Source organism: Mustela nigripes, chromosome 2 (assembly GCF_022355385.1).
Source record: "Mustela nigripes isolate SB6536 chromosome 2, MUSNIG.SB6536, whole genome shotgun sequence".
Lineage (NCBI taxonomy): Eukaryota > Metazoa > Chordata > Mammalia > Carnivora > Mustelidae > Mustela > Mustela nigripes.
The window spans coordinates 5729086-5742645 of NC_081558.1; the positions used below are offsets into that span (position 1 = coordinate 5729086).

Here is a 13560-nt window from a genome sequence, read left to right on the forward strand (position 1 = left end):
CTGGGTCGGAAAGGGTTCAACCAATAGAAAATAGGTCTGGCCCCGGGGAGCGGGCCGTCCGCGGGAGGCGTCATTATAACGCGACTCCTGCCCGTAGCTGGAGAGCCAGGAAGATGGTGGTGATGGCGCGTCTTTCCCGGTCCGAGCGGCCGGACCTCGTTTTCGTGAGTCCGCGGCGGGGCCGGGGGTGGCCCGTGTGATAGCACAGGGCTTGGATGCTTCAGAGGCTCGGGGTCTGGCCGCCGGGGGTGTCGGCCAAATTCTGTCCACCCGAGAGCAGGGCGTGCGGGTCGGGCTGCCAGGAGCGAAGTTCTGGTGCCGGAGTCCAGGTGGTCTGAGCGAAGAGCTGCGGCCGAAGTTAAGGGCCAGGCGACCCGGGCCTCCGGTGGAAATGGGACCGCGCGGGGAGAGGGGTGGGTCGCAGAGCGAAATCTTGTAGAGATCTTGGCGTCTGAAGTAGAGGATAGTGACCCAAAGCCAGGGCTCTGGTTTCTGTGGTAAAGTCTTGGTGTCCTGAGTAACGGCCTAGGTCTGGCCCTGAGCCTTGTAGTCTCTGGAATAAAGGATTGGTGTCTGGATTCGCAGAACTGGAGTCAGATGTGGAGCTGGTCGGGCGATGGCCAGTGGGATCCTTAAGAGTCCAAGACTTGGCATCTGGAGCACTGACATATGTCCTTTGATTGTGCTTCACCGTTATTGCAGGAGATCTTTGTTTTCTTATATCTTTCTCTCTCTCTCTCTCTCTCTTTCTTTTTTGTTTTGTTTTGTTTTGTTTTTTGAAGGCTTGCATTTTCTAACTTCTTGTCTCTGTGTCACGTTTTGGTAATTCTCACAGTATTTCAAACTTTTCCATTCGTTTTGTTTTGGGGAACCAGGAGCCACGCCCAAATGAAAGGGAAAGTTAATAAATGTAGATGTTCCGACTGCTTCATGCGCTGTTGCCTATCTCTGTCCCAGTCCCTGAGACGTGACAGCATTGAAATTAGACCAGTTCATAACCTTCAGGAGCTTCTCAGTGTTCCAGTGAAGGGAAGAGTCACCTCTCACTTGATGTCAAAAGCTAGAAATGATTAAGGTTAATGAGGAAGGCATGTTGGAAGCTGAGATAGGCTGAAAGCAAGGCCTCTTGCACCGAACAGCCAAGTGGTGAATGCAAAGGAAACGTTCTTGAAGAAAATTAGAAGTGCTGCTCCAGGAAACACATGAATGGTAAAAAAGTGAAACAGCCTTACTGCTGTTACAGAGAAAGTTTTAGTGGTCTGGGCAGAAGATCAAACCAGGCACAACATCCCCTTAATCCAAAATCTAATTCAGAGCAAAACCTAACTCTTTGGTTCTACAAAGCCTCAGGGAGGTGAGGGAGCTGCAGGAGCCAAGTGTGAAGCTAAAAGAGGTTTGTTCATGAGGTTTAAGGAAAGAAGCCATCTCTGTAACGTAAGTGTGAAGTGAAGCAGAGAATGCCAGTGTAGGATCTGTAGCAAGTTAATCAGAAGATTTGGGGGGCAGGGGTGCCTGGGTGGCTCAGTGGGTTAAGCCTCTGCCTTCAGCTCAGGTCATGATCCCAGGGTCCTGGGATGGAGCCCCACGTCAGGCTGTCTGCTTCACAGGAACCTGCTTCCTCCTCTCTCTGCCCTTCTCTCTGCCTACTTGTAATCTCTCTGTATCTGTCAAATAAATAAATAAAATCTTTTTTAAAAAAGAAATTAAAAAAAAAAAAGAAGAAGATCTAGGGGCACGTGCGTGGCTCAGTTGGTTAAACGTCTGCCTTAGGTTCAGCTCATGATCCCAGAGTCCTGGGATTGAGCCCCACGTCAGGCTCCATGCTCAGTGAAGAGTCTGCTTCTCCCCCTCCTCCCCCTGCTCTTGCTCTCTCTCTCTCTTTCTCTCACTGTCTTTCAAATAAATCAAATCTTTAAAAAGAAGAAGAAGATCTAGTTGAGGGGCGCCTGGGTGGCTCAGTTGTTTTAAGTGTCCGTCTTCAGCTCGGGTCATGATCACTGGGTTTTGGGATCGAGCCCCATGTCCAGCTTCCAGCTCTGCGGAGAGCCTGCTTCTCCCTCTCCCTCTGCTGCTGCCCCTGCTTGTGTGCGAGTGCACATGTGTGTGCGTGCACGCGCATGCTCTCTCTCGCAAATAAATAAAATCTTAAAAAAACTTAAGATAATTAATGAAGGTGAGTACTTGAAACAGACTTAAATTTATTGTTATTATTATTATTTTCTCACAACCCTGAGATCAAGACCTGAGCTGAGATCAGGAGTCAGACGCCTAACCTACCGAGCCACCCAGGCGCCCCAGACAGACTTTTAATATAAATGGAAAAGTCTCCCCTAGGAAGAAAATGCCATTTAGAACTTAAATAGCTAGAGAGGAGAAGAAGTCAGTGCCCGGCTTCAGCGCTTCAAAGTACAGGCAGACTCTATCATTAGAGGCTAATGCTGCTGATGACTTTAAGACGAAGCTGGTGCTTGTTTGCTGTTCTAAAAATCCTAGGGCCCTTAAGAATTAAGCTAAAACTGCTCGGTGCTGTGTAATTGGAACAACAAAGCTTGGATGATGGCCTATCTGTTTACAACACTGTTTACTAAATATTTTGAGCCCCAGTATTGAGAACTATGGCCCAGAAAGTAAAGATTGCTTCCCAAAAATGACTGCTCACTAACAGTGCACCCGATCACCCCCGAGCTCTGACAGGGCTGCGCGAGATTAATGTTGTTTTCATGCCTGCTAACATAACATCTGTTTTGTAGTGCACGGACCAAAAGGGTAATTTCAGTTTTCAAGTCTTATTATTTAAGAAACATGTTTCATGGGGGTATAGCTGCCAGAGACGGCAGTTACTCTGATAGATCTGGGAAAAGCAAATTGAAAACCTTCTGGAAAGGCTTCACCATTTGAAATGCCGTTAAGAGCATTCTGATGCATGAGAAGAGGTCAAAGTATCAACCTTAACAGGATTTTGGAAGAAGTTGACTCCAGTCCCCGGGGATGACTCTGGGGGGTTCTAGCCTCCAGGGGAGGAAGCAACCGCAGCAGATGTGGTGGAAACAGCAAGAGAACCAGAATTAGAAGTGGAGCCTGATGACAGGACTGCCTTGCTGCGGTCTCATGTTAAAATTTGAATGGGGGGCGGCGCCTGGGTGGCTCAGCCTCTTCCTTCAGCTCAGGTCATGATCGAGTCCCACATCGGGCTCTCTGCTCAGCGGGGAGCCTGCTTCTCCATCTCTCTCTGCCTGCCTCTCTGCCTACTTGTGATCTCTGTCTGTCAAGTAAATAAATAAAATCTTTAAAAAAAAATGTGAACGGGGGAGGAGTGCGTGAATTCTTACGGATGAGCAAAGAAGGGGGTTTCTTGAAATGGAATCTACTAGCGAAGATGCCATGAAGATTGTTGAAATGACAACAGAGTTTTAATTTTTTTTTATTATTAAAAAAAAATTATTTAATGGGGAGAGAGATCACAAGTAGGCAGAGACGCAGGCAGAGAGAGAGGGAAGCAGGCTCCCTGCTGAGCAGAGAGCCTGATTTGGGGCTCGATCCCAGGACCCTGAGATCACGACCTGAGCCGAAGGCAGAGGCCCAACCCATTGAGCCACCCAGATGTCCCAACAACAGAGCTTTTAGCATGTGATGGAAACTCAGTTGCCAAGCAGCAATTTGAGAGGCCTGACGGCAGTTCAGAAGGAAGTCCTGCTGTGGGCAAAACGCTGTCAAGCTGAATCCTATACTACAGAAAAGTTGTTCATGTAGGAACAATTCAATTGATGTGGTAAATCAGTTTCTCTCGCTCTCTCTCTCTTTTTTTTTTTTTTTTTTTAATGAAATTGCCACAGCACCCCCAGCCTTCAGCAACCCCTACCCTGATCAGTCAGCTGTCCCCACGGAGGCGAGACCCTCTACCAGCGAAAAGATCTCAACTCACTGAAAGCTCGGGTTTGCATTTTTTGAGCAAGAAAGTATTTTTTCGTCAAGATGCGATTTTTTTAGACATAATGCCATTGCACGCTTAATAGACTACAGCATAGCATGCGTATAACTTTTACGTGGACTAGGAAACCAGAAAATTCACTTGCCACGTTGTGATAGTCCCTGTGTTGTGGTTGTTTGGAGCTGAACCCGCAGCATCTGTGAGGTGTCCCTATTGAGGCCTGGCCCCTTCCCCAGGGTTTTGGTCTTCGGTGTTGGTGAGGCTTGGTGGCAGTCCATACCTCTCTGGAGGTAAAGGTCTAGCTCCTGTCGAGCCTGAAAATAAAATCAATAGTTATGTTACCAGCAAAATGGATTTAAGAGTGGCAGAGGAATTTTGTTTATTTCTTTACTTTATTTATTTATTTTTTACTTTATTTTTAAAAAAAGATTTCATTTATTTATTTGACAGAGATCACAACTAGGCAGAGAGGCGGGTGGGTGGGGGGAAGCAGGCTCCCTGCTGAGCAGAGAGCCTGATGCAGGGCTCCATCCCAGGACCCTGGGATCATGACCTGAGCCGAAGGCAGAGACTTTAGCCCACTGGGCCACCCAGGCGCCCCTGACAGAGGAATTTTGAGCAGGGGTGTGCAGGCTCTGGTAAAACCAAAGGCAAGTCTGAAGAACAAAGGGAAGGACTGTCACTTTATAGAGAAAAAGTCAGCTGAGAGGGGCTGCTTTGAAGGAAAGTCTCTTAGAAGAAAATGATATTCCGGGGGTGGTGATGGCTTCTCGTTGACCTGAGTTCTGGCAGTTTCTGGGCTGTTGCCAGGCAAGGAGAAAATCTTCCTGTGGGGGTTCTGCAATTGACAGAGAGATGGTAGCCGTGAGAGTTCCCCCTTCAGGGCTTCCCCATTCCACTCCAGATGAGGTTTCCGTATTCATAGTTCAACTTACCCAAGTTCTGGGGCAGAGTTGAGCTCCGCTCTGGCTAGTGGGATCCTGAGATGCCAGGGGTCTGGTGTTCGGGAAGAGACAACATTGTACGGAGTCAAGGCTTGGTGTCCAGCTCCGAGTGAGGTCTGGCGATGGACCCCGGAGTCTAAGGAATCCGGTGATCTGGGCCAGGGAGTGGGTGGCTCAATCCGGAAGTCCAAAAGAGTGGTGTCTGGGGGACAGTCTTGAGCCTGACCTTGAACCCTGATTGAGGGGTCTGATGCCTGGGCCAGATGGTGGCTGCTGGGATTCTGAGGAGTAAAACCTGGACCTGAGCCCTAGGATCTGGGTCTCTGGTGCCCTGGCTTCGACGAACGGGGGGACCTGGGAGCTGGCTCTGAGGGCAGGTCTCTCTCCTCCCCATTCCCTGGCTCCCGCAGGAAGAAGAGGACCTCCCCTATGAGGAGGAGATCATGCGGAACCAGTTCTCGGTCAAGTGCTGGCTCCGCTACATCGAGTTCAAACAAGGTGCCCCGAAGCCGCGGCTCAACCAGCTGTATGAGCGGGCGCTGAAGCTGCTGCCGTGCAGGTGGGACCCGCCGCGGCCCCCACCCCTCCCTGTCCTTACAGAACTGGCCGGGAGGTCCCAGGGGCTCTCATTCTGGCACTAAGTAGCCATCCCCACGGGTCAGCACATCTCCCCTCCCCCACCCCGTTGCAGGGACTTGTCCTCCTGCTGCAGGTCCCCTCTCCCAGCAGTTGCTTTGTGGGGGCAGGGCACAGGGGTGGGGGGCGCGGAGTCCATAAGGCTGACCGGTCATCGGCTGCCCCCGCCTGCCTCCCCAGCTACAAACTCTGGTACCGATACCTGAAGGCCCGCCGGGCACAGGTGAAGCACCGCTGTGTCACTGACCCTGCCTACGAAGACGTCAACAACTGCCACGAGCGGGCCTTCGTGTTCATGCACAAGGTGGGGAGGGCGGAGGCCGGGAGGGGCGGGGCGGGGGAACTGGTCGGGGGCCTTCGTCCCCGGCAGTGGGCAGAGTGGGGGGAATCTGAGTCCTGCCCCCTTGGTAGACTTGCTGTTGAGCTAGACTTGGCCGTGGAGGAGGGAGTTCTGGGCTCACCATGCGCCTCTGTCCCGCTCCGCCAGATGCCCCGTCTGTGGCTGGACTACTGCCAGTTCCTCATGGACCAGGGCCGCGTCACGCACACGCGCCGCACATTTGACCGTGCCCTCCGCGCCCTGCCCATCACCCAGCACTCCCGGATCTGGCCCCTGTACCTGCGCTTCCTGCGCTCCCACCCGCTGCCCGAGACGGCCGTGCGGGGCTATCGGCGCTTCCTCAAGGTAGGTGGAAGGAGCACTGCCCCGCACGCGGAGGCCCCCAGAACGGGCTCCCTGGTTGTTAGCCCCTGGCACGATGTCACAGGGCCGGAAGTGGGGAGAAGGCTTCCCGAGACAGATCTTGTCGGCAGTTTATTCTTCACGCCTTTGCTAGCACCTGCCATGCATCCAGTATTGAGACAGGTCCCGGGGCAGGTGACAGGGACAGTCTCTGCACGTGGAGGTGTTTGGTCTCACTGGGCAGACCGATGCCCCCGAGCTGACCACGTAAACCAGGAGCACGGCCACCCCGAGAGGGCAGGGAATGCGAGACCAATGGCTATGGGAGTGTGTCGAGGTAGAAACCGCGTGCGGATGGTGTGTGGTTTTCTTAAACTTCTAGCAAATATCATATACCACATAACTCTTAACACAGCGGTCTCTGGCCGCGTAGGGCGGGTTGTGGTAAAAAGCAAGGCCTGGAGGGTGCAGGCTGTTCCGTTGCTGTTGAAGCCGGACCAGTGGGGCCCAGACCGATTTCAGTCCAGACTTGGATTCAGCAGTGCTGATGCCGCACTGGTGGGACCCGGGTTGGACAGGGGTGGCTGAGGCCGGGTTGGCGGGGCTGGCTCTTGACCGGGACAGTGGTGGCTGGCTGACCCAGAGCTGCCGAGTGGGAGGGGGTGTTGTGGTGTGGCTCCTCGGCCCCCCGACTGCTGATGGGGCTGGTCGCTGCGCAGCTCAGCCCCGAGAGCGCGGAGGAGTACATCGAGTACCTTAAGTCCAGCGACCGGCTGGATGAAGCCGCGCAGCGCCTGGCCACCGTGGTCAACGATGAGCGCTTCGTGTCCAAGGCCGGCAAGTCCAACTACCAGGTGGGCCTGTGGGGGGGGGGGGGCAGGGCAGGAGGGCTTGCTCCTGTGGGGAATCCAGCTGAGACTTCTTCTGGCGCTGCAGCTGTGGCACGAGCTCTGTGACCTCATCTCCCAGAACCCGGACAAGGTACAGTCGCTCAACGTGGACGCCATCATCCGTGGGGGCCTCACCCGCTTCACGGACCAGCTGGGCAAGCTCTGGTGCTCCCTGGCTGACTACTACATCCGCAGCGGCCACTTTGAAAAGGTGAGCGGGCCCGGCAGCCGGTGCGGGGAGGGGGTGATCGCTCCAGCGTGTGGCATTCAGAGGACGCAGGCGGGCATGTGTGGGGCAGCAAACACGGGCATGTCCTGCTGGCCTGCACGCCTGCCTTGGGGTTGGTTAGACCCGAGTCCTTCCTGGGTGGGTGGCCTTGAACCCATCAAGCCTGGGCGTCCTCATTTGCAAAGTGAGAGGGACAGTTGCTCCTTCGCCTGTGAGGAGTCCGGTGCCACCCAGGCGCCTGGCGTGAGGGTCACTCCCAAAAAGTTAGTCTCCCTTTCCATGTCCCTCTGCTTGCTTGTCAGTGGGGTGGCACGCCCGGGATGGGGCGGTGCCTGGGGCTCTGACGAGTCCCTGGAGGGGCTGGCGGGGGTTGTTGGGGGCCTCGGGGAGGAAGGAGCAGAGGGGAGTAGAGCTGGAGCAGAGGGGAGGCTGGCGAAGGCAAGGGAAGGGAGAGCTCTGCGGGCCAAGGAGGGGAGCCACCGGCCTGTCGTGAGCGGGACAGAGGCAGGACCAGCTCTGCATTTTAGCCCTGGGCGGCCACAGGCTGAGGCCCATGGCAGGAGACCAGCCAGGAGGCTCTGGGGCCAGTGGCCAGGCCAGGGCCGTGGGATGACCAGCCAGGGCTGGGTGGAGAGATGGGGCCCAAGCTGTGGCGGGGGGCAGGAGTGATGAGAACATGAGCTTCAGCAGTGGGGCCGGGCTGGCACGAGGGGTCCTCCACAGCCACGGCAGTGCCCTTCATGGCTGAGCTGAGACCAGGGTCCCTGCGGTGTGGACCTTGGGGCACGGGGGTTGGTCACCTCACGAGTCTCACTGGGTATCGGGCACCTTACACACGTTTCCCTTGAGCGTCATTCACTTTGCACAAGGGAGCATCACCGTCAGTTTCCTGGGGAGGAGTGGGGGCCCCAGAGCACTCTGGCGGGGCGGGGGGCAGGGGACAGCTCATCATGGCTGTGCGGTCGCCGCTCAGAGCCTGACAGAGCAGGGCGATCCCGGCTCAGGACCACTGCCAGGGCCGTGCTGTTGGCCTCCCTGTGTTCACGTGAGTGGGCACCTGTGCCTCCCCCGCCAGCACTTCCCTTCCACCCTCCCATGCCCGCAGGCCCGAGATGTGTATGAGGAGGCCATCCGGACCGTGATGACCGTGCGTGACTTCACGCAGGTGTTTGACAGCTACGCACAGTTCGAAGAGAGCATGATCGCAGCCAAGATGGAGACAGCCTCAGAACTGGGGCGGGAGGAGGACGGTGAGCTGCCGGGCAGTCGTCCTGGGCTGGCCGGCCCAAGGGCCCGAGGGTCCTAAGCGGCTGGGGCAGGGGAGAGGTGCGGCTCCAGGGCCGTCGGGGGCCGGCAGGCAGGGAGGGAGGCCGGCTGGGTGGCCAGGGCACGTGGAACCTTTGGCGAGTAACCAGGATGACGTATATGTCTCCGGCTGGGGTGGCCAGTGGGCTGAATCCGCCAAGCCCAGAGCACGCGGTGGGGTCTGGGGAGTGGGGCGGCTGTGTGCCGAGGCCCTCACTCGTGCTCCCCGACCCCCGTCACGGAGCCCAGATGACGTGGACCTGGAGCTGCGGCTGGCCCGCTTCGAGCAGCTCATCAGCCGCCGGCCCCTGTTGCTCAACAGCGTCTTGCTGCGCCAAAACCCGCACCACGTGCACGAGTGGCACAAGCGCGTGGCCCTGCATCAGGGCCGCCCCCGGGAGGTGCGTGACAGTCCCTCCCCTCGGCTGCGCGACCCCCCGCCCCCACTGGGGGCCCGACTGTCCCACCTGACTCGATCCCTCACACTAGATCATCAACACGTACACGGAGGCTGTGCAGACGGTGGACCCTTTCAAGGCAACGGGCAAGCCCCACACGCTGTGGGTCGCATTTGCCAAGTTTTACGAGGACAACGGGCAGCTGGATGATGTGAGTGCGATGCCGTGTGTGCGTGCGTGCGTGTGTGTGTGTGTGTCGATGCGTCCTTGGCCAGAGGATGCAGGAGGCCCAGACACAGTCACGTTTGCACGCGTGTATCCATGTGCACCCTCGTGGGAGGGGGCAAGTGGGCAGGGTCTCAGCCTGCCCTCTCCGCGCCCTGGCAGGCCCGCATCATCCTGGAGAAGGCCACCAAGGTGAGCTTCAAGCAGGTGGACGACCTGGCCAGCGTGTGGTGCGAGTGTGGCGAGCTGGAGCTCCGGCACGAGAACTACGACCAGGCCTTGCGGCTGCTGCGGGTAAACACAAGCCCGGGCTTGGGGTGGGCCGTGGGGTGTGCGGGGCCACGTGGCCGGACCCAGGACGCTCCTGAGCCCCCGCATCACCGCCGGCTCCCTGCAGAAGGCCACCGCGCTGCCCGCCCGCCGTGCTGAGTACTTCGACGGCTCGGAGCCCGTGCAGAACCGTGTGTACAAGTCGCTGAAGGTGTGGTCGATGCTCGCCGACCTAGAGGAGAGCCTGGGTACCTTCCAGGTGAGCTGCGTGGCCAAGTGCCTGTTGCAGGGGAAAGAAGGGGGGACAGCGGCCTGCGGACTCTGCCTTGGGATTTGCTCCAACCCGCCCCTGCCCCGCAGTCCACCAAGGCCGTGTATGACCGCATCCTGGACCTGCGCATCGCCACGCCCCAGATCGTCATCAACTACGCCATGTTCCTGGAGGAGCACAAGTACTTCGAGGAGAGCTTCAAGGTGAGCGGGGCTGATCTGGGGGTCCCAGATGACAGCGTGTTTGCTTCAGAGCCTCGAGCACTGTGTTGTGTCCTCTCACTGTCCTAACGGGGCATCACAGACCAGGGAACTTAAACAACCTAGACGTGTCATCTTAGTCCCAGAGGCTGGGTGGAAATCTTGGATTGTGGTGTCGGCGGGGCTGGTTTCTCCTGAGGCCTCTGTCCTTGTCGCACAGGCAGCCGTCTTCTCCCCGTGGCCTCCCATGGTCGTCGCTGTGTGTGTGTCTGTGACTTCATCTCTTCATAAGGCCCCCGGTTCTTGAATTAGGGCTCACTATAGCGACTTCATGCTCGTTTCCTTTTTAAACACCTCATCTCTAAGTACAGTTCCATTCTGAGGTCCTGGGGATATGGCTTTGGCAGGATTTGGGGGGCCCGTTTACCCCTTCAGAGGCCCCGAGTCCTTCCGTGTTTATGGGGCGGGGGTTGGTGTGGGTGTGTGGGGGCTGTTCCCGCTCCAGAGCCCAGGTCCAGGTTGTAGGTCTGCGCATGTGCACTCAGGGACACCTCGCCTGGCTGTGTGACAGGTTTGGGAGACCGGACACAGCTGGGGAGGTGGTACACAGTGCACGGGCCACCCCCAGCCCGAGTGACGTGGGCCCTGCCCCTTGGCCTGGGTGTGTGGGCCTCCGTGTGGGGCTCTGGGCTCCAGTGTCTGCAGAGCTGAGGGCCCCTCCACGCCCTCAGCTCCCCGGCCCATAAGGGTACCTCCTGGTGACTTGGTGAGTCCTAGTCCTGCCCGGTTGTTGGGGACTTTGCAGTTTGTTGAGGGAGGCATACATGGGCCTTTTCAACAGCATCGCGATAGTCAGGAGGGGGCGCTAGGGAAAGGCCACCTTGCTCAGCCCAAGGGAGATGGGGGGCAGACGCGCTCCCCACGCCTTCCGGCCCTGACTTACTCTCCCGGGGCAGGCGTACGAGCGTGGCATCTCGCTGTTCAAGTGGCCCAACGTGTCGGACATCTGGAGCACCTACCTGACCAAGTTCATCGCCCGCTATGGGGGCCGCAAGCTGGAGCGCGCGCGGGACCTCTTCGAACAGGCGCTGGACGGCTGCCCTCCCAAATACGCCAAGAGTGAGGCGGGCAGGGCCGGGCAGGGCCGGGCAGGGCACCCCGGGCTGGGCTCCAGCCTCTGACCCGCCGTCCTCCCACCGCAGCGCTCTACCTGCTGTACGCGCAGCTGGAGGAGGAGTGGGGCCTGGCCCGGCACGCCATGGCCGTGTACGAGCGCGCCACCAGGGCCGTGGAGCCCGCCCAGCAGTACGACATGTTCAACATCTACATCAAGCGGGCAGCCGAGATCTATGGCGTCACCCACACCCGCGGCATCTACCAGAAGGCCATCGAGGTGCCCCATGGGGGTGGCTGGGGGCACTGGAGGCCGGCCCTGGGCATGGGGACCCTGCTGACACCCGCCCCTGTGCACCTGGCAGGTGCTGTCGGACGAGCACGCCCGGGAGATGTGCCTGCGCTTCGCGGACATGGAGTGCCGGCTTGGCGAGATCGACCGGGCGCGCGCCATCTACAGCTTCTGCTCCCAGATCTGTGACCCCCGGGTAGGGGGAGAGCCTGGCGGGTGGGCAGTGGGGCGCTGCAGCCACGCCGACCCGCTCACACACGTGCCGCCCGCCCTCCACAGACCACCGGGGCTTTCTGGCAGACGTGGAAGGACTTCGAGGTCCGGCACGGCAACGAGGACACCATCCGGGAGATGCTGCGGATTCGCCGCAGCGTGCAGGCCACGTACAACACTCAGGTCAACTTCATGGCCTCGCAGATGCTCAAGGTGTCGGGCAGCGCCACAGGCACCGGTGAGCGGCCGCGGCTCCCCCTTTCCCTGGCCAGGCCCCATCAGCCCGGCCTCTGCCCCCTGCGCGGCCTGGACCTTCTGGGCTGGGAGCTCGGAGGGTCACCTCCGCCTTCCCCACTGGTGCCTGGGCGCTCCCTGCGGGCTGCGTCCTCAGACAGCTTGGGGCACCCGGCAGCACCCAGAGCGAGGTGGGGGCTGGTGTGGTTGTGCGGAGGGCAGGACCCATCGAAGCTGTCTGACCCCACGCTCCCCCTCCCAGTGTCTGACCTGGCCCCTGGGCAGAGCGGCATGGACGACATGAAGCTGCTGGAGCAGCGGGCAGAGCAGCTGGCGGCTGAGGCCGAGCGGGACCAGCCCCCACGGGCCCAGAGCAAGATCCTGTTCGTGAGGTAAGGGTGGGGGGAGGGGGGTGAGCCGGCTCTTCTTCCAGAGGGGAGGGCCCGGGGAGGCCGAGCCCTGTGGCCCCCCTCCCTGATCGCTCCCCGCCTCCAGGAGCGACGCCTCCCGGGAGGAGCTGGCCGAGCTGGCCCAGCAGGCCAACCCCGAGGAGATTGAGCTGGGTGAGGATGAGGACGAGGACGAGATGGACCTGGAGCCCAACGGTAAGGGGCCGGCCAGACGGGGCAGATTTGGGGGAGGCTGGGGCAGGACCGTCCCTCCTGGAGTGACCGAGTCCTCCGTGCCTCCCCCCTTCCCCAGAGGTGCGGCTGGAGCAGCAGAGTGTGCCGGCCGCCGTGTTCGGGAGCCTGAAGGAGGACTGCCCCCCCCCCCCGGCCCCCACCCAGCCTCCCCCAATATAGCCTGTGTTTGTACGTTGTGGTCTGAGCCTCTTTCCTGCTGCCCAGGTGCCCGTAGGGACTGCCTGCCCAGTGGTGCTCTGGCCCTGGGCCCAGTCTCCCCCCGCGCCGCCGCCCTCCCCCACCCCCAGATTGGCTGGTGCAGGGGGTGGAGCAGCTGAGCTCCAGGCCCGGGCCTATGCCCCGCCCTCACCCTGCAGAGCCAGTTCTGGACTCCGTGGCCAGTCTCTGCCGCCTGAGGCCTCTTTGAGGGCTTTGCCCCCGACTGCCCAAGTCTTGCCAGCCCGTGCCCGCACTGGCAGGTGGATACACTCGGCCTCCCCTCTCTAGACTGTTTCTTCCTGAGCCAGGGCGCCAACGACCTCTCAGGAGAAGGCAGGTTGACGGGCTTAGCAAGGTACTTCTCACCCTGGACAGCAGCCAGGAGCAGTCCTCAGCCCTGGGCCAGGGCCGGGGCCGGGGCGTGGTCCTTAGGCCTAAGCTCTGGGAAGCCATTAGTGAGCTCTAAACTAATAAGGGATTTTAAGCATTGAGGGATGTAATCAGATTTGTGCCCTGAACGGGCTGTGCAGGCTGAGGGATTGGCTTACGGGGGGGGGGGGGGGGGGGGGGGGGGGGGCCCAGGTCACAGGCTTGGACTGGGCGGGGGGTGGGGATGGAGAGAAGCAAGGTAGACCGAAGAGGCCGTCAGGCATGGGGGGCAGGGAGAAGGGGCGGGGTGGGGGGAGCTGGTCCTGTGCCTGAGCCACAGGGAGACCAGGAGCTCAGGCCAGCTCGAGCTCACAGCGCAGGGCCCACATCTCAGATGTCCGTGGCCATGCCAAGGACAGACCCAGACCCTTCAATGTGGAACTTGTGGGAGAGAAACATGGGAATCCTTTCTAGCGGTGACAACTGAGCCCAGAAATGGAGGCAGGTGGCAGTTGGAGA

The 13560-nt window shown here is 59.1% G+C and overlaps 1 protein-coding gene across 1 annotated transcript; it reads left to right on the plus strand.

Annotated features, from left to right (window-relative positions):
- The first annotated feature begins 3 nt into the window (after nt 1-3).
- On the plus strand, nt 4-12645 carry XAB2 (XPA binding protein 2). Its single transcript, XM_059388888.1, has 19 exons — nt 4-164; nt 5283-5431; nt 5689-5812; nt 5996-6193; nt 6910-7044; nt 7127-7291; nt 8415-8559; nt 8864-9015; nt 9104-9223; nt 9400-9531; nt 9635-9766; nt 9868-9981; nt 10935-11097; nt 11181-11371; nt 11457-11579; nt 11663-11834; nt 12093-12222; nt 12326-12435; nt 12533-12645. The coding sequence occupies exons 1-19, from the start codon at nt 114-116 to the stop codon at nt 12631-12633; spliced, it is 2607 nt and encodes an 868-aa protein (XP_059244871.1). The 5' UTR covers nt 4-113; the 3' UTR covers nt 12634-12645.
- The last annotated feature ends 915 nt before the right edge of the window (nt 12646-13560 follow it).